Source organism: Loxodonta africana, chromosome 8, assembly GCF_030014295.1.
Source record: "Loxodonta africana isolate mLoxAfr1 chromosome 8, mLoxAfr1.hap2, whole genome shotgun sequence".
In the NCBI taxonomy this organism is placed as follows: Eukaryota; Metazoa; Chordata; class Mammalia; order Proboscidea; family Elephantidae; genus Loxodonta; species Loxodonta africana.
Window position 1 is genome coordinate 47,273,038 of NC_087349.1, and position 21,150 is coordinate 47,294,187.

The window sequence follows — 21,150 nt, forward strand, 5'->3', positions numbered from 1 at the left end:
AAAACTAAATGTCCTTCTGCAAAAAAATGAGTTAGGACTCATACCTCACACCATACACAAACTAATTCAAAATGGATCAAAGACCTAAATGTAAAACCAAAGATTCTAAAAATCACAGAAGAAAAAGTAGGGTCAACTGTAGAGACCCTAATGCACAGCATAAACAGGATCAAGCCATAACTAACAATACACAAACAAAAGAAGATAAGCTAGATAGCTGGGATCTTCTAAAAATTAAGCAGTTATGCTCATCAAAAGACTTGACCAAAAAAGTAAAAAGAGAACCTACAGACTGGGGGAAAAAAAAAAAAACAGCTATTATAAATCAGACAAAATCTAATCTCTAAAATCTATAAGAAAATCCAACATCTCTACAACAAAAAGACAAATAATTCAATTAAAAAATGGGCAAAGGATATGAACAGACACTTCAAAGAAGACATTCAAGTGGCTGACACATGAGGAAATGCTCATGATCGCTAGCCATTAGAGAAATGCAAATCGAAACTACAATCAGATATACCATCTGACCGTGACATTACCAGCACAAATCAAAAACAGAGAATAAGAAATGTTGGAGAGGCTCCGAGGAGATTGGAACTCTTATGCACTGCTGTTGGGAATGTATAATCGTGCAACCATTTTGGAAAACAATATGGTGCTTCCTTAAAAAGCTAGAAATAGAAACAGTATACAATCCAGCAATCCCACTCCTAGGAATATATCCTAGAGAAATAAGAGTTGTCTCATGGGTAGACGTATGCACACCCATGTTCATTGCAGCATTATTCACAATAGCAAAAAGATGGAAACAACCTAAATACCCATCAACAGATGAATGGATAAACAAACTATGATACATACACACAATGGAATGCCATGCAGTGATAAGGAACAATAATGAATCTGTGAAACATCTCACAACATGTATGAATCTGGAGTGCATCATACCGAGAGAAATAAGTCAGTCACAAAAGGACGAATATTGTATGAGACCACTATTGTAAAAACTCATGAAAAGATTTACACACAAAAAAAACAATCTTTGATGGTTATGAGGGAGGGGAGGGATGGGAAGGAAAAACACTAACTAGACAATAGGTAAGTGGTAACTTTGGTGAAGGGTAAGACTGTACACAATACTGGGAAGCCAGCACAGCTTGACCAAGGCAAGGTCATGGGAGCTTCATAGACACATCCAAACTCCTCGAGGTCCAAATTACTGGGCTGAGTGCTGGGGACCATGGTCTCAGGGGACGTCTAGCTCAGTTGGCGTAACATAGTTTATAAAGAAAATGTTCTACAGTCTTACTCAGTGAGTAACATCTGGAGTCTTAAAAGCTTGTGAGCAGCCATCTAAGATACTCTATTGGTCCCACCCTGTCTGGAGCAAGAGAGAATGACGAAAACCAAAGACCCAAGCGAGATTAGTCCAAAGGACTGATGGAATACAACTACCACAACCTCCACCAGACTGTTGGAATCTGGCTACCACCACTGACTGCTCTGACAGGGATCACGATAGAGAGTCCCAGACAGAGCTGGAGATAAATGTAGAACAAAGTTCCAACTCACAAAAAAAGACAGGCTTGCTGGTCTGACAGAGACTGAAAAAACCCCAAGAGTATGGCCCCTTGACACCCTTTTAACTTAGTAGTGAAGTCACCCCTGAGGTTCGCCCTTCAGCCAAAGATTATTCAGGCCATTAAACAAAATGAGACTAAATGAGCACACCAACCGAGGGGCAAGGGCGAGAAGGCAGGAGGGCACAGGAAAGCTGGTAATGGGGAACCCAAGGTCTAGAAGTGTAGAGTGTTGACATGTGGGATTCGCAACCAGTGTCACAAAACAACATGTGTATTGTTTAATGAGAAACTGCTTTGCTCTATAAACCTTCATCTAAAGCACAATAAAAAAAGAAAAAGACTTTTTTCTTAACTTGAGTTTTAGTGTTTTACTGTATTATTAGCAGGCTTTCCCTAGGCAATAGAAACTTGGTCATAATTCATAATTTGGTTACATATGTCTGACCTGTAATACACTGTTTTGGGGGCTAATGCAGGTAAGGGTGTAGTTTTAGATGATTCATAATCTCACAGAATATATGGGAAGATTTTAAGTGGCTTTAATTATGATGAATGGAATTGTTGATAATTAGCTAGATTTTAGTCTCTGAAAATGAAAATGTGTTTTCATACTTTTGTATTAAAACCCAAATGTCAGAGGGTAGCTAGATATATATTTTAAAATATATTGAATTCTAGAAATGTGTTCTTCCATGAAAAGTCACATTTATCTTCCCCTGCCAAAAATTTTAAATCTTCTTAAACGTGTTTTTTTTTCAATTTGCCTTCAACTCAAGCATTTTTTTCCTATAGTAATATTTTTTAGTTGTATGATTCTGATAATTAGTTGTATGATTCTGATAATGATTGATAGCAAAAGAAATAAATGACGATTGAAGCAAAGAAGGTTTTTTTTTGCATATAATTAATAACGTGTATTCCAAGATTTAGGAAACCCTGGTGGCGTAGTGGTTAAGTGCTAAGGCTGCTAATCAAAGGGTCGGCAGTTCGAATCCGCCAGGTGCTCCTTGGAAGCTCTATGGGGCAGTTCTGCTCTGTCCTGTAGGGTCGCTATGAGTTGGAATTGACTCGACGTCACTGGGTTTGTTTTTTGTTTTTTAATTCCAAGATTACACTTCTTTCCCCAATTGGAATATTTTAAGTTTGAATACTTAAACCTGTTTCAGGCACCCTCCAAATAACACTAGAATTATAAGGGAATATTTTTAGTGATTGCATTAAAGGTCTTCTATGGTTTGGCATCTCATGTTTTTTAGCGTTCCAAGAAAAGATTGCTTTAGAAGACTTAAAGTTTTCGCAAAATAATTGGGTTATTGTTCAGCTTTCTAAAGAATTACTAGCTCTTGGTGTGTTATCAGACCACACTTTTTTGTCTGCCATCGTCGTTCTGCAGAGTTTACATCCAGCAAGTAAATGATTCATCTTCGTTACTTGATCTGTAGCAGTTAAAGTCACATGAGTTCCGACTTTTACAAACTTACACAGGAGTGTGTGTGCGCCTGTACATATGTGTAACTGACAACCAGAGTCATTGGATAATATGCTGATTAAAATAAGATGTGAAAAAACAAAAGAATGGACTAGATTAGCATATAAATGGAGAAATGATGGGAGTTGTTATTTAAGATGTTGTTGTTAGCTGCTGTTGAGTTGGCCAGTGACTCATGTTCGCTCCGTGCACAGTGGGATCAGACCATTGTGTAATCCATAGGGTTTTACTTTGCTAATTTTTGGAAGTAGATAGTCAGGCCTTTCTTCCTAATCTGTCATAATCTGGAAGCTCCACTGAAACCTGTTCATCATCACAGCAACATCCATGCCTCCCCTGACAGACAAGTGGTGGCTGCGCTTGAGGTACATTGGCCAGGAATCGAACCTAGATCTCCCCTGTGGTTGGTGAGAATTCTACTGCTGAACCACCACTGCCCTTCTGCTACTTAAGATACCAAAAAAAAAAAAAAAAAACCAAACTGGTTGCTGTCAAGACAATTCCAACTCATGATGACACCATGTGTTACAGAGTAGAATTGCTCCATAGGGTTTTCTTTGCTATAACGTTAATGGAAACACATCACCAGGCCTTTCTTCCACAGTATAGGTGGAGGGTTCAAACCACCAACCTGTAGGATAATAGTAAAGCACAAACCGTTTGAGCCACTTAAGGATCTTGCTATTTAAGGTAGCAGGTTACAAACAAGGCTTTTTAATAGTAGTTATAAGAACTCAGAGCTATTCATAGGCATTCAGTAGACAAATTCATTTGAGAGTCAGTACTTATGACCAAAAAGAAAGAAAAAAAAAAGTGAAAATCTGTTTGATGTTTACAGTATTGAGAACTTTTGTTTTGAAATTAAATGGTAAAAAAAAAAAGAATTGGTGTCTAATTAGGTGAGGATTTATCTGAAGGCTAGCAATAATGCTAATGGTTTTGCGTGACCGTAAATGTTTCTGGGGAAAAAAGAAATGTTTGTTATAGGAGTCCTTGTGACATGGTGGTTATGCGCTTGACTGCTGACCGAAAAGCCTAACAGAAGGGTCGGCGGTTCGAACCCATCAACCGCTCTAAGGGAGAAAGATGTGGCAGTCTGCTTCCATAAAGATTACAGCCTTGGAACCCCTATGGGGCAGTTCTGTTGTTGTTGTTGTTAGGTAAGGTCAAAGTTGGTTCCAACTCATAGCAACGCTGTGTACAGTAGAACAAAACACTGCCTGGTCCTGTGCCATCCTCACAATTCTTGCTTTATTTGAGCCTATTGCTGCAGCCACTGTGTCAGTTCATCTTATTGAGGATCTTCCTCTTTTTTGCTGGCCCTTTACTTTACCAAGCATGATAACCTTCTCCAGGAATTGGTCCTTCCTGATAACATATCCAAAGTATGTGAGACGAAGTCTCATCATCCTCACTTCTAAGGAGCATTCTGACTGTATTTCTTCAAGAACAGATTTGTCTGTTCTTCTGGCAGTCTGTGGTATATTCAGTATTCTTCAACAACACCATAATTCAGAGGCATCAGTTCTTCTTTGATCTTTCTTATTCATATTGTCCAGCTTTTGCATGCATATGAGGTCATGAAAATATCATGGCACACCTTAGTTTTCAAGGTGACATCTTTGCTTTTGAACACTTTAAAGAGGTCTTTTACAGCATATTTGCCCAGTGCAACACGTCCTTTGATTTCTTGACTGCTGCTTCCATGGGTATAGATTGTGAATCCAAGTAGAGTGAAATCCTTAACAATTTCAGTATCTTCTCCGTTTATCATGATGTTGCTTATCTGTCCGGTTGTAAGGATTTTTGTTTTATGCTGTGGTGTAATCCATAGTGAACGCTGTAGTCTTTGATTTTCATCAGTAAGTGCTTCAAGTCCTCTTCGCTTTCAACAAGCTTGTGTCCTCTGCATATCACAGGTTGTTAATGAATCTTCCACCAGTCCTGATGCTGCATTCTTCTTCATATAGTCCAGCTTCTTGGATTATTTGCTCAGCATACAGATTGAATAAGAAGGATACAACCCTGACACACACCTTTCCTGATTTTAAACCACACAGCATCCCCTTATTTTGTTCGAATGACTTCCGTTTTGTCTATGTACAGGTTCTTCATGAGCACAATTAAGTGTCCTGCAATTTCCATTCTTTGCCGTGTTATCCATAATTTGTTATGATCCACACAGTCCAATGCCCTAGTCAATAAAACAGAGGTAGAAATCTACCTGGTATTCTCTGCTTTTAGCCAAGATCCATCTGACATCAGCAGTGATTTCCCTCCTTCCACCTCTTCTTCTGAAACACATTTGAATTTCTGGCAGTTCTCTGTTGATGTACTGCTGCAACTGTTTCTAAATGATCTTCAGCAAAATTTTACTTGCGTGTGATATTAATGCTATTGTGGAGATAATTTCAGCATTCTGTTGGATCATCCTTCTTTGGAGTGGTCACAAATATGGATCTCTTCCAGTCAGTTGGCCAGGTGGTTGTCTTCAGGTTTCTTGGCATAAATGAGTGAGCACTTGAATCCATTTGTTGAAACATCCCAGTTGGTATTCCTGCACTTACTTCTTGGAGCCTTGTTTTTTGCCAATATACTCAGTGCAGTTTGGACTTCTTCCCTCAGTAACTTCAGTTCTTAATCATATACTACCTCCTGGAATGGAGCCCTGGTGGTGCAGTGGTTAAGAGCTTGGCTGCTAACCAGAAGACTGGCAGTTCCAATCCATCAGCTGCCCCTTAGAAACCCTATGGGGCAGTTCTGCTCTGCCTTATAGGGTTGCTGTGAGTCAGAATCGATTTGATGGCAACGGGTTGGCTTTTTGCGGGCGGGAATGGTTGAACATCAACCAGTGCTTCCTGGTACATTGACTGTATTCTTCCCATCTTCTTTTGATGCTTCCTGCGTTGTTTAATATTTTGTAAATAGAATGCTTCAGAATTGCAACTCGAGGCTTGAATTTTTTCTTCAGTTTTTTTAGATTGAGAAATGCCGAGCATGTTCTTGCCTTTTGGTTTTCTAACTCCAGGTCTTTGCACATTTCATTATAATACTTTGTCTCTTCAGGGCACCCTTTGAAATCTTCTGTTCAGCTCTTTTACTTTATCATTTCTTCCATTCGTTTTAGCTACTTTGCCTTCAAGCGCAAATTTCAGAGTCTCTTCTGACATCCATTTTCATCTTTTCTTTCTTTCCTGTCTTTTTAATGACCCGTTGCTTTCTTCTATGATGTCCTTGATGTCATTCTACAACTCATCTTTGGTCATTAATGTTTAATGCATCTGATCTATTCTTGAGATGGTCTCTAAATTCAGGACGGACATACTCAAGGTCGTACTTTTGCTCTCATGGACTTGTTCTAATTTTCATTTTCAATTTGAACTTGCATTTGATTGATGGTCTGTTTTGCAGTTGGCGCCCTAGCCTTGTTCTGACTGATGCTATTGAGATTCTCTGTCTTCTCTTTCCACAGGTGTAGTTGATTTGATTCCTTTGTATTCCATCGGGCAAAGTCCACCTGTATGGTCACCGTTGATATTGAAAAAAGTTATTTGCAATGAATAGATCTTTAGTCTTGCAAAATTCTATTCATGCAACCATTTTCGCTGTCTGTTTCCAAATTATTCCGCTGCTGTTAACATAAACTCACTATCATCTTAAGTGTCTTCTCCAGTTTTTAGAGTTGTTGTTGATTTGACCATATAGTTAATTCTTTAAAAGAGCACAATGCTCAAGGCAAACATTCTTTTCTAATTAAGCTATTGTTTGCTTTAAAGACAAGTGTAGGGAATCATTTCAGTTTAAGGTTTAAAGGTTATCTCAGGGCAATAGTTTCAGTGTTCATGCAGCCTCAATGGCTCCAGAAAGTCTGGATTTCAAGAAAACTTAAAGTTCTTGTCCTCCCCCCGCCCCCGACCCCCTTTCATCAGGATTCTTCTATAGAATCTTTTTGATCAAAATGTTCAGTAATGGTGGCCAGGTACCATCCACCTCTTCTGGTTTCATGGCAAAGGAGGTATTTGTTCACAGAGGCAGTTAGACATGCATTCCAGTTCCTCCTCTGAGTCCTGATTCTCCTTCTCTGCTGCTGCAGGCAAATAGAGACCTCTTGCAGGCTTTTAAGACCTTAGGCGCTGGGAACTAGTAGGGAGAACAGAAGAAACACTGAAAACAATATTAGGCCTGTTGACTGGGCTGTACCATGAAGCCATGTCCCTAAATCTCTAAAACAAGAAAACAAATCCCATGAAGTATTTGTACATAAGCAGCATCAGCAGCTGCTCTTTTTGTTTTAAAAATATTTGTAACACAACATTTGTCAGTTCAACCTTTTTAGGTATACATTGATATCAACTACATTAATCACGTTGTGCAACCGTTACCCTTAATCGATAGGAATTTCCCATCACCATAAATAGAAACTCGTTGCTTCCCAAATAACAGCTTCCTCTCTCCCTCCCTCCTGCCCCTGGTAACTACTAATAAAGTTTGGTCTCTATACATTTGCCTGTTCTTTTCATTTTATATAAGTGAGATCGTACAATATTTGTCCTTTTGTGATTGACTTATTTTACTCTGCATAGTATTTTCCAGGGTCATCCATATTATAGCATGTATCAGGCCTTCATTTCTCTTTATGGCTGAGAGTAGTCCATTGTATGTATGTACTTCATTTTGTTTAACAGACACACTCATAATTACAAAGTGAGACTACATTTGTCCTGGCACATGTTTGGCCTCTGATATTCCTTGTGTGGGTCAGGTTAGGAAGGGATTTGAGCTCTGTGTTATCTTTTTATGTGACATTTCATGTTTGTGTGAAGCAGTATCTTGCTTTTCGGAGTTTCTTAAATGAGATTCTGAAAATGAAGCTGAGCATGATAGTAGTGGGAAAAATTGGAACTTTGACAAAAATGGTAGGTCTGTTTACTAGTTAACAAAGCTAGATGCTTAAAATGTTTTCAATCTGGGCTTTCCTTTGCCCTCCTTATGTTTATTTGTGAACTTTTAGTATTTTATTAGGCACTTAATCTAATTAAACTATTGGTAACAGCCTTTTTAAACTAAGACACTTTCTTTTTAGCCTCTGATACCTGAACCACTACTATTGTGAATGATGACCTCAGTGGTAATCTGATCTCCTACGAGTAGCTTTTCAAATTGTTTTTCAGAGATACTTCTTTTCTAGAATTCCTGAGTGATACATGTTTCCCATTTCACCGTTCAATTATATGGGTTTTAACATTTGTACCCTTGATAACCGTGATATTCATTACAAAATTTTTATCTTAGGAGTCACAGCTGACCCTGGTGGATATCTAGACGAAGATAGTCATTTTCTCTACTTACCAGTCCTCACTCTCACTTGCCCATTTCCTTTCCTCATTTCTCCTCTTCCCCTTCCCCATTTTGTTTGTCAGACGTACAAAAAGGGAAAAAAAAAAAAAAATTGGAATGATAGTAGGAGGAAGTATATGATTCCCATGAAACTTGGGTTAGAATCCTGGCTTGTAGAAGTAGGACATAACTAAGTACCTTAGTTTTCAGAAAATTTTTTTCACTTTTGCCCACTGCTTCACTGCAGAGTTTATTAGACTTTCTACCCCATTTTAAACCTGAGGCTATTGAGTACTAAATGCTGGGTTGCACTAAACCTAGTTATGCCAAGTGTTGACATGCATTTCTGATTAAGTGTATCACATAGACATTATTTTCCCTAAATTTAGAATTGTGGGACATGTTATCTCCATGTCCATATTCTTGAGTCTCCTTGAAATAAATAAGGCATTTATTTAAAAACACTGTTCTTTTAAAGGGAGTTAAGTACATTATTTTGTACATGAATACAAAATACTGCTAATTTATAAAAATCATTAAAACATATTAATTACCTGTTTCTTGTTAGCTTTGGGTATTAATGAGAATCAAGATAACTAAAAAGTACAAGTACGTCGGATGGTTATAGATTTTTAAAATAAATTTTGATTGAATTAAGCCTGGTTATTTTGAATTATCGATGTAGAGCAGAATTACTCCTATTGAATCTATGTTCCCATACTTTTTCTGATTTTTTTTTTTTTTGAACTGTAGGTGAAGGTTTATAGAACAAACCTAGTTTCTCATTAGTTAGTACACACATTGTTGTATGACATTCGTTAACAACCCTGTGACATGTCAACACTCTCCCTTCTCAACCTTGGGTTTCCTATTACCAGCTTTCCTGTTCCCTCCTACCTTATAGTCCCTGCCCCAGGGCTGGTGCACCCCTTTAGTCTTGTTTTGTTCCATGGGCCTGTTCAATCTTTGGCTGAAGAGTGAACCTCAGGAGTGGCCTGATTACTGAGCTGAAAGGGTTCCTGGGGGCCATTTTCGTAGGGTTTCTGTAGTCTCTTTCAGGCCAGTGAGTCTGGTCTTTATTTTTGAGTTAAGAATTTGTTTTATATTTTTCTCAGGCTCTGTCAGGGACCCTCCGTTGTGATCCCTGTCAGAGCAGTCAGTGGTGATAGCTGGGCGCCATCTAGTTGTACTGGATTCAGTCTGGTGGAGGCCATGGTAGATGTGGTCCATTCGTCCTTTGAACTAATCTTTCCCTTGTGTCTTTAGTTTTCTTCATTCTTCCTTGCTCCTGAAGGGGTGAGACCAGTGGAGTATCCTAGATGGCTGCTAACAGGCTTTTAAGACCCCAGATGCTACTCACCAAAGTAGAATGTAGAACATTTTCTTTATAAACTGTTTCTTTATAAAGTCTGTTATGCCAGTTGAACTAGACGTTCCCTGAGACCATGGTCCCCACAACCCTGAGCCCAGCAATTTGGTCCACAGGGAGTTTGGATGTGTCTATGGAGCTACCATGGCCTTGTGTGCTGTCTTACCCTTCACCAAAGTTACTGCTTATCTATTGTCTATTAAGTGTTTTTCCATTCCCACCTTCCCTGCCCTCCTGACCATCAAATATTGTTTCTTTTTGTATGTAGACCTTTTCATGAGTTTTTACAGTAGTGGTCTCATACAATATTTATCCTTTTATGATTCACTTAACTCAATCAGCATAATGTCCCCCAGATGCATCTGTGTTGTGAGATGCTTTATAGATTCATCATTGCCCTTTATCATTGCGTAACATTCCATTGTGTGTACGTACCACAGTTTGTTTATCCATTCATCTGTTCATGGGCATCTAGGTTGTTTCCATCTTTTTGCTATTGTGAACAATGCTGCAGTGAACATGGGTGTACATATATCTATTCGTGTGATGACTCTTATTTCTCCAGGATATATACCCAGGAGTGGGATTGCTGGATCATATGGTATTTCTATTTCTAGCTTTCTAAGGAAGTGCCATATCGTTTTCTAAAACAGTTGTATCATTTTGCATTCCAACCAGCAGTGCATAAGAGTTCCGATCTCCCTGCAGCCTTTCCAATCTTTGTTATTTTCTTTTGTATCAATTAGTGCCAGTAATGCCAGCGTGAGACAGTACCTCACTGTGGTTTTGATTTGCTTTTCTCTGATGGCTAGAGATGCTGAGCGTTTCCTCATGTGTCTGTTGGCCATTTGAATGTCTTCTTTGGTGAAGTGTCTGTTCATTTCCTTTGCCCATTTTTTATTTGGATTGTTTGTCTTTTTTGTTGTGGAGGTGTCAGATTTTCTTGTAGATTTTAGAGATTAGAACTTTATCTGATTTGTAATAGCCAAAAATTTTTTCCCAGTGTGTAGGCTCTCTTTTTCCTCTTTTGGTGAAGTCTTTTGATGAGCATGAGTGTTTATTTTTTAGAAGATCCCAGTTATCTAGCTTATCCTCTGGAGCTTGTGTGTTGTTGGTTGTGATTTGTGTCCTGTTAATGCTATGTATTAGGGTCTCTAGCATTGATCCTATTTTTTCTTCTATGAACGTCATAGTTTTCGGCTTTATATTTAGGTCTTTGATCCACGTTGAGTTAGTTTTTGTATATGGTGTGAGGTGTGGGTCCTGTTTCATTTTTTTGCAGATAGACACCCAGTTTTGCCAGCACCATTAGTTAAAAAGACTGCCTTTTCCCCACTTGGTGGACTTTGGGCCCTTATTGAAGATCAGCTGGCTATAGATGGATGAATTTACATCTGGGTTCTCAATTCTGTTCCATTGGTCAGTGTATCTGTTGTTGTACCAGCATCGGGCTGTTTTGAGTACTGTAGCTGTATAGTAGGTTCTAAGGTCAGGTAGTGCAAGTCCTACTATTTTATTCTTCTTCTTCAATAGTGCTTTACTTATCCGGGGCCTCTTCCCTTTCCATATAAAGTTAACGACAAGTTTTTAATCTCTTTAAAGACTGTTGTTGGTATTTGTAAATTGCTTTGGGTAGAATCGTCATTTTCACAATGTTGAGTCTACCTATCCATGAACATGGTATATTTTTCTATTTATATGATCTCTTTTGGTTTCTTGCGGTAGTGTTTTGTAGTTTTCTTTGTATAGGTCTTTTACATCCCTGGTTAAATTTATTCCCAAGTTTGCTTTTTTTTTTTTTAGGGGCTATTATTAATGGTATTGTTTTCCTGATTTCCTTTTCATCATTCTCTTTATTGGTGTATAGTATCCAACTGATTTTTGTATGTTTATATTGTATCCTGCCACTCTGCTGAATCTTTCTATTAGTTCCAGTAGTTTTCTTATGGAGTCTTTTGGATTTCCTTAGTATCATATCATCCGCAAATAGGGACAGTTGTACTTCTTCATTACCGATTTGGATGCCCATTATTTCTGTTTCTTGCCTTATTGTTCTAGCTAAGACTTCCAACACAGTGTTAAATAGGAGTGGTAATAAAGGACATCCTTGTCTTGTTCCTGTTCTCAAGGGGAATGTTTTCAGCCTCTCTACATTGAGAAGTATGTTGGCCGTTGGTTTTGCATAGATTCCCTTTATTATGTTGAGAAATTTCCCTTTTATACCTATTTTATTGAGAGTTTTTATCAGGAATGGGTGTTGGACTTTGTCAAAAGACTTTTCTGCATTGATTGAGATAATCATGTGATTTTTTTCTTTTATTTTTGTGGTGGATTACATTGATTGATTTTCTAATGTTGAACCATCCTTGCATACCTGGTATGAATCCTACTTGGTCTTGGTGTATTATTTTTTTGATACGATGCTGAATTCTATGGGCTAGCACGTGGTTAAGAATTTTTGCATCTATATTTGTGAGAGATATTGATTTGTAATTTTCTTTTTTTGTGGTGTCTTTGCCTAGTTTTGGTATCAGGGTTATGCTGGCTTCATAGAATGAATGTGGAAGTATCGCTTCCTTTTCTGTGTTCTGAAATAGTCTGAGTAGTACTGGTGTAAACTCTTCACTGAATGTTTTGAAGAATTCTCCAGTGAAGCCATCTGGGCCAGGGCTTTTCTTTGTTGGGAGTTTTTTTTTTTTATTGCCTTTTCAATGTCTTCTCTTGTTATGGGTCTGTTCAGATTTTCAGCATCATTTTGTGTTAATTTGGGTAGGTAGTATGTCTCTAGAAATTTGTCCATTTCCTCTAGGTTTTCAAATTTGTTGGAGTATAGTTTTTCATACTACTCTGTTATGATCGTTTTTGTTTCAATTGGGTCTGCTGTAATGCACCCCATTTCATTTCTTATTTGGGTTATTTGTGTTCTCTCCTGTTCTTCTTTTTTCAATTTGGCCCGTGGTTTGTCGATTTTGTCGATCTTTCCAAAGAACCAACTTTTGTGTTTGTTGATTCTTTCTATTGTTTTTCTATTCTCTATTTCATTTATTTCTGCTCTGATCTTTATTGTTTCCTTTCTTCTCTTGGCTGTGGGCTTCTTTTGCTGTTCTCTTTCTGTTTGTTCAAGTTGTGTAATGTTTTGATTTTGTTCCTTTTTTGATGTGTACATCTAGTGCTGTAAGTTGATGTCTGAGTACTGCCTTTGCTGTGTTCCAAAGGTTTTAGTATGATGTGTTTTCATTCTTGTTTGATTCTATCTTTGATTTCTTCTACTACCCAGTAGTTTTTAAGCAGGATGTTTTTCAGTTTCCATGTAACTGATTTTTTCCCTTACTCTTCCTGTTGTTAATTTCTGTTTTGATGGCATTGTGGTCAGAGAAGATACTTTGTATTATCTCAGTGTTTTGGATTTTGTTGAGGGTTGCTCTAAGGCTTAGGATGTGGTCTGTTCTGGAGAACATTCCATGTGCATTGGAAAAGAATGTGTACTTTGCAGCTGTTGGGTGGAGTGTTCTAAAATATCTATGAGGTCAAGTTGGCTGGTTGTGCTCTTTAGCGATTCTGTATCTTTGCTGAGTTTCTTTCTAGATGTTCTGTCCTCTTACTGAGAGTGGTGTATTGCAGTCTCCTACTATTATTGCAAAACTGTCAATTTCTGTTTTCAGTTCTGTTAGAGTTCGTTTTACTCATTTTGGAGCCCTGTCATTGGGTCCATCGATGTTTGTTATGGTTACGTCTTCATGATGGATCGTTCCTTTAATCATTATATAGTACCCTTCTTTGTCTTTTATGGTGGATTTTGTTTTGAAGTCCTTCTTATCTGAGATTAGTATTGTTGCTCCTGCTCTTTTATGGTAGTTATTTGCTTGATATATTTTTTTCCATCCTTTGATTTTTAGTAAATACACGTTTTTGTTTCTAAAGTGTGTCTCTTATAGACAGCATATTGATGGATCCTGTTTTTTTTTTTTTTTTTTTAATCCATTCTGCCACTCTATGTCTCTTTATGGGTGCATTTAGGCCATTTACATTCAGTGTAATTATTGATGGGTGTGAGTTTATTGCTGTCATTTTGTAGTGCTTTTTTTTTGTTGTGCTAACATTTTCTTTGTTCCTCTTACTCCCCTGCGCTGAGTTTCTTTTGTTTGTGGATTTCTTTTGTTTTTTGTTGATTTTGTTTTTATTGAGACTTTGTTTTTCTTCTTTATTTTGATGAGTAGGTTTGTTAACTGCCTTTGTGGTTCCCTTGAAATTTACCCATATCTTCCTAGGTTTGAACCAGTGTATTATTGCTTGGTATTGCCTTGCCTTCCTCTGCATTAGAAAGTTCTATATCTATACCATTTTATTCCCTTTTTTATTGTTCTGACATTGTTGTCCTTTGCAGATTAACTTCTCTTGTTCCCTGTTGCAGTTGTTTTGGTTTTGGATAGCCTTTGAGAGTTCATTTCCCAGGTTGGTATCTGGCTGGTACAATCTTGCCTCCTAGATTCAGCGTGTGGTCATGTTGTTTGTTCTCAGATGGAAGGACTCCCTTTAATAACTCTTGTAAATTTGGCTTGGCTTTTACATATTCTCTTAATTTCTGTTTATCTAGAAATATCCTAATTTCACCATCATATTTGAATGAACGTTTTGCAGGATATATTATTCTTGATTGGCAATTTTTTTCTGTCAAGGTTTTATATATGTCATTGCATCGCCTTCTTGCCTGCATGGTTTCTGCCGAATAATCAGAGCTTAGTCTTATTGTTTCTCCTGTGTACGTGACTTTTCGTTTTTCTTGAGCTGCTCACAGAATGTTTTCTTTGTCTTTGGTTTTAGTGAGTGTGATTATTGTATGCCTTGGTGTTTTTCTTTTGGTGTCTATCCTATATGGGGTTCATTGAGCTTCTTAGATCGTCAGCTTTTCATCATTCATGATGTTAGGGAAGGTTTCCATCAGCAGTTCTTCAATGATCCTCTCTTTGTTTTCCATTTTCTCTCCCTGTTCTGAAACTCTGATCACTCGCAAATTTTTGCTTTTGATTATATCCCACATAATTCTCAGGGTTTCTTCATTTTTCTCCATTCTTTTTTCTGAATTTTCCCTAAACAAAGTTGTGTCCAGGTTTTATCCTCAATTTCACTGATTCTGTCTTCCATCGTTTCGCACCTGCTCCTCAGCCCCTCTATGGCACTGTCCATTCTGAAATCTTGTTGTTTATCTTTTGGATTTCTGATTGTTGTTTTTGTATGATTTCTAGATGTGAATTTATTTTGGCATTTTGTTCCTGTATTACTTTCCTGAGTTGTTCCATTTTTTTGTCTGTATTTTCCATGAATTTGTTTGCCTTTTGCAAAAAATTGTCTATTTATTCCTCATTTTTGTCTGCTTTTTGCTTCAACTCTTGGATTGCTCTAAATATTAGAGGTTTGAATTCACTGTCAGGAAGTTTCAGTGCCTTTTCGTCTACTTGAAAGTCATCTGGTGTTTTATTTTTGGTGCCTACTGTACCATGCCTATCCTGTTTTTTTATATGCTTCGATATTGTTTGCTGTCTTCGGGACATTCAGAAGTTATTTTCTTCATCTTGATTGTAGATTTGTTTGTTTTGTCTTTTTTGTTTTATTTGGTTATGTCTGAGCAGGCAGTCTGTGTGTTCTTTGTTTGCTCATCCATAGTCACGATACTTTTCACCTCCTTGTCCCATGGGCAGGGCCAGTGGGTCAGCTATGGTGCAGCAGGGCAGGTCCAGCTGAAGGGGAGTGGCTGGGATGGGTTGTTTGTGGCATTTACTAGGGCCAATAGGACGGGCCAGGAATCAGTGCTAGGCAGGTTCCAGTAGGCTGTGCCTGTGCTGCTGGGGGGTATGATGTTCAGTGCATGGTGCAGGTAGGCATGAAAGAGGGAGACGGTTGTGATGTGTGGAGCTAATAGGGAATGAAAAAGAGGAGAGAAAAACAGGGGCCAAAAAAAACCAAGCAAACAAAGAAAAAAAACCTTGCCATTGGAGTGGAGAGATGAGAAACTGAGAAATGGAGAAAAGCAAAAAGGAAGAATAAGAAAGAAAAAAATAACTAGATAAAAATTTGGCAGAGAAAAGAAAAGCCCCCAGGAATCCCGGCGTCCCACTGGTGGGGCTTCTAAGACCAGGTAAGTGGCTCCCAGACCACACAGTATAGCATATTACGCAGCATCAGGTATTCAGGAGACAGGAGAAGAAGATACTTGTAGAGAGATGAAAACAGAGAAATGAAGAAAGGGAAAAAGAAAAAAGAAATGCCCCCAGGGATCTCATCTACAAGGCTGTGCAGATTGGGGGAGTGGCTCCTAAGCCATGCTGTGCAGCCCGCTAGAAAGGGCTCCCAAGGTGAGAAAAGAAGAAGAAAACAAACAAAGCAAAACAAGGAAAGATCAAAAGCCCCAGGGATCCTACCAGCATGGTGTTGCAGGCCAGGGGAGTGGTTCCCCAGTTGAGGATGACTTCACAGCCTTTTAATATTTTAAGAAGAAGCAAAGATGGCACATAGAGCCAGGCTTTCCGGAGAAAGGAGTGGGGCGTGGTAGGAGACACAGAAGAAACCAGTAGAGATGAAAAGAACCAACACCAGCTCGGGGGCCCAGCCAGTGTGGGCAGGGTAAATCCAAGCAGCCTAAGGCCAAACCAGATGCCTCCTGGCCAAGACACAGCAGTTGGTGGGAAGCAGAGGAGGCCAAAGGCAGGGTGGGGAGCGGGGGATAGGTAAGAGTTAGGAAAGAGTATATCACCGGTGCTCTGTCTCCTGGTGAGAACTTTGTGAAACTGCTTTCTCATACTCCCTGTCCACCGATCTCCAGTGTGGGTGGGGTGAATGAATCCAAGCAGCACAGACACTGCACCTCCTGGCCATCCAAGCCACTGCAGCCAGCCAGGAAGCTCAGAGGTAGCATAGCGGAGAGAGAAGGGGGTGGGAAAGCATGTATTGCTAGTTACCACGTGCTCTGTCTCCTGCTGGGAGTTCTGCAAAGCTGCTTTCCCATGCTCCCTGTCTACTGATCCCCGACAGGAGTCCAAGATTGCAAATCCGTGCTGAGTTAGCTGATAGGGCCCTCCGCATGTATCTTTCCTCCCTCTCTGTCCCATCAGTTTCTTATTCCATTCGATGGTTGGCTGAGTTCTTTTTTTCTCTTCATTTGAGACTTCAGATTCCAAGAATGACGTTTGTCTCTGTTTTCCTTAGTTTTGGGGTCTTTGTTGTGGAGGGGTGGCTTGGTGCCCCTGTCTATGGCGTCACGTTGACTGGAAGTCTACTTTTTCTCATTTTTAAGGAAGGTGATTATTCAATTGAATTCAGAATTTAAGAGGGCAAGGGACAACTAGTTACTTTAAGGCAGCTCTACCTTTAGGACTAACCTAACAGTTTGTTGCTTACCTAGAACTTCGTAACCTTGCTTTATAGAGACTAATGGCAGTTTTAGATACATGTAAGTGAGTTGTTTGGTCCATGTGGCTTGGTCTAAGTGTTAGAAGATTTTAATTTTCAGGGAGTATTATAAGATGATTTTTAAAAATAAAAGAGCTGTACAAAAGAGAAGAGGATTTGCAGGACCAAAGGAATTAGTATGAATAAGATAATGTACAAAATAAATAGAAATGAAGGGCTCTTAAGGAATCATTAAATAAATTCTTTTAGCCTACCTTCTTCATGTCTATCTTTAAATCATTCTAAGGAGAGCCTGATTTTCTCAGTTTTTTTGTTTTTTGAAACAAGATTAAAAAATAATTTGTAGATAAGAAGGACTTTCGGGTGGAATGATATTGTGAGTCAGAAAATAGTCTTTCCTGAGTTTCTTTATAATATCCCTACCTATCTCTGTCTGTCTCTAGTCTTTTAATTGTAATTATCTGAAATATTTTTATATTCCTAAAAATTTGAATTTTCAATTAAACAATAATGAAAATCTCCCATCGTAACTATAGGCCATTGACCCATTTCAGTGTGCTATTGGATATTGAAAATAAAGCGGAAACTGACGACACTAGAAGCTAACAGCAGAGAACTTGGGGATGAACAGTAAAGAATGGCTTGTTCAACCTGCCTAGGTCAAGGTATAGTTCAGAAAACTTCCCAATGCCTAAGAGTAGTAGGCATAGAAGCCATAAGGAATTTTACTTCTTGTTGCTTTTCTTGTGTCTGTAGTTGCTTTACCAACTTAAAACTTAATTTAAGTGGTAATTGTGATCTGCATGTTTGTTAATTTTTACTGTAGAAAATCGTGTTTTTCTTTAAAAATAACTCCATAAAGAATTTATCACTTGGGAGCTTTTTGTTAAATGTGCCAGAGCTGTAGCAATTGTGTTATTTAAAACAAAGGATTACCTAAGACAGTGGATTTCAAGCTTTAATAATGCATCAGAATCACCTGGAGGGATTTTTAAAACACAGATTATTTTGCCTAACACCTAGATCTCTGTTTCACTAGCTATGGGACTAGGCCTGAGAATTTGCATTTCCGACGTGTCCCAAGATGATGCTGATGGCTACCATACTTTGAGAACTACTGCAATACAGTATTTATCACAGAAGTATGACAGAGCTGAATCTAATCTGTGCTAAATTAATGCCAAGTCGTTCGAATTTGTTGAGTACCAACAGTGGTCATTTAATGTAGCTTTATCTTTGTTTTCCATAGATTGGAGCATATGATCAACAAATATGGGAAAAATCTGTTGAACAAAGAGAAATCAAGGTAACAAATTTATTTCATTTTATATATTGTGAAGCATAGTTGTATATATTATTAATCACATTTTTATTTAATATTTTTTCATGTAATTTTAAGGTATTAATTAATATTATTCATTTTATCCAGACTTTTAAATAAAGAGGTAAACTTCTTTGTGATAGTGTAGTCATGTGTCTTTACCTCTGATCTTTTTTTTTTTTTTGCCTTCTAGCATCTTTCAATTTTTTTTAAATTTTATTTCTAATGATTATTTTTTTGTCAGCTTTTTTCCCCTTTCACTTGTCACCTTATACTTCTAGTTTGCTTTTCCTCCCTTTTGATGCTGTCATTGCTCTGTACAGTTTATTAAACTGGTAAGTGTTTCAGGATTTTTCCCACCTGAGTGACTCTGCAAATGCTACTCTGCTTAATTGAGATCTGCTTTTTGGTGATACTAACAGAATGACTTGGACGCAAAAAGAGTCGCTGAAAAGTTGGTCAGTTCTTTTTTAAAGAGTTCAGGGAGGTAAAGATTAATTACAGTGTGTTTTTGTAGAAGGCAGTTTCTTCTTGAACATGTAATCACCTGTCTTATGCTGTTAAGACATTCTCATAGGCTACCTTGCTAGCATGAAAACTATTTTCTGACTAAGTTTGTTCTGTTTCTTAGCAATTATTTATATTTTTCATTTGCATAGATACTACTAATCAGTGTGTTCCTGCACGAGCTAAATATAACCTAGGCCCAGAGAATGTTAATTTAGTTGCTTGACATTTTCTGTTTCATACACAAAGGTTTAGACTGAAAACTATTATCTCTAGGTATTTAAAAATGTACCAAAATCTGTCAGCATTTAGACAACTTAGCTATAATAAAGAACAAGATTCTTTTTTCATTTGTGAATTTTAATCTTTGAATTGTTTTTACGAAGGATTAATGCACTTAACAAAGTTGTGGTAAGCACTTACCATGTGTTAAATATAAGATTGAGTCATGGGGACAGAAGAGTGAAATAGATTATAGTTTTCTAAGTGAAATACATAATTACAAATGAGATAAATTCAATAAGAGGCATGTGCAAGTCTCTATAAGATATGCAAGGGGATGCAGCTCTGGAGAGGTTAGGGAAGTCTTCACAGAGGAAGTGACTCATGAGCTGAGTTTAACAGACAATTTGGGGACAAGAATGGGGAAGACATTCCAGACAGAATGTTAAGAGCATTTAAAAATACGTAAATGAAGGAAGGAGCATGACTGTTTTAGGAACCCTCAAGGAATTTGATTTGGTAATAGATTGGGTGGGATAAGGAGATTAGGGTGGTTAAGAGTAAAATTAGAAAGGTAGATGGAAGTCAGATCATGGCTTGAATGCCTTACCCAAGAGTTTAGATGTAATCTGGAAAATATTGGGGGAGAAATTGAAGAGTTTTAAGCAGAAAATATAACCTGATCAGATTTATATTTTAACAGATTCACCCAGTTCCACAAGCACTCTGTGATGGGAAATACTAGAAGAGGAACAGATTTAGAATTGTGTTTTAAAAATATCCAGGTGGAAATTTCTAGTAAGCAGGTGGAAATAACAGATTTGCTGTTCAGGAGAGAGATTTGGGAGTCCTCAATATATAAAATGTGTGTCTGTGTGTGTTATATATATTATATAGAAATAGCCATAACAGTGAGTGGGTGTACATTAAATGATGAGAGAAAAAGCCTGGGAACAGAACATTGGGCAACACCAACATTTAACAGGAGGCCAAAGAAAGAGATGCACTTGAAGGAGGAAAGAAAAATCAGAAGAGATCCATGAGAAAAACAGCCTGGAGAGAGTATCAAGGAGGGTCAGAATAGTCAAGCAAATAAAGGCCAGAAGAGGCAGCATCTAGTGAGATGACTTAAAACCTTTTATTCTCTTTGACAGTTAGAAAGTCCTTCACTTGTTCAACAGGGAGCATTAAGTACCTTGACAGGTTATGTTGCCAGTTGGCACATAGGATGTTTTTTGAAACTTAAAACCTCAAAAACTATATACATAAATAAATTTTTAGTCTTTGGAAGCTACTCATCACAAATTACGTTAGTTATATAACTACCTTTTTGTTAAAAGAACTGTATTAATCCTAATATAGCCTAGGGTAAGGAAGGATTATATTAGGTAGTTGCTACTTGGTGATGTTGACAGGATGAACTTAGGGAAGGCTAGGACCTGTGACTTCTAAAATATATCTCCCTTTAAAGATAATACTTTGTAATAGTAATTGAGTAAATTGAAAACTGTATTAAAACTCTATTATTTTGAATAAACAGGGTCAATTTGTTGGCAAGCTTGAAAGCACATACCATTCTTGCTAGATATTCTAGTGTAGTTGAATTATTTAGAGGGGGAAATAACTTTGTATTTATTCTTAGCAAGGCAAAGAAGTATATAACTATGATGTATTACTGTTGATATTTATTTAAGGCAGAAATACCGTACCTATTATTTAGATGACACTGTCCCAAATATGTGGAGCCCTGGTGGCGCAGTGGTTAAGAGCTTGGCTGCTAACCAAAAAAAAGTCAGCAGTTCAAATCCACCAGCCACTCCTTGGAAACTCTATGGGGCAGTTCTACTCTGTCGTATGGGATCGCTTTGAGTTAGAATCAACTTGAAGGCAGTGGGTTTGCTTTGGTTTTGGTACA

The 21,150-nt window shown here is 37.9% G+C and overlaps 1 protein-coding gene across 3 annotated transcripts in view; it reads left to right on the forward strand.

Moving 5' to 3' along the window:
• PHTF2 (putative homeodomain transcription factor 2) overlaps positions 1 to 21,150 on the forward strand; it is a 125,068-nt gene that overhangs the window by 46,130 nt on the left and 57,788 nt on the right. For all 3 annotated transcript variants that reach the window (XM_003406995.3, XM_064289910.1, XM_064289911.1), the window contains exon 3: positions 18,435 to 18,491. In XM_003406995.3, coding sequence (XP_003407043.1) covers positions 18,435 to 18,491 — 57 coding nt within the window. The remainder of the gene's footprint in view (positions 1 to 18,434; positions 18,492 to 21,150) is intronic.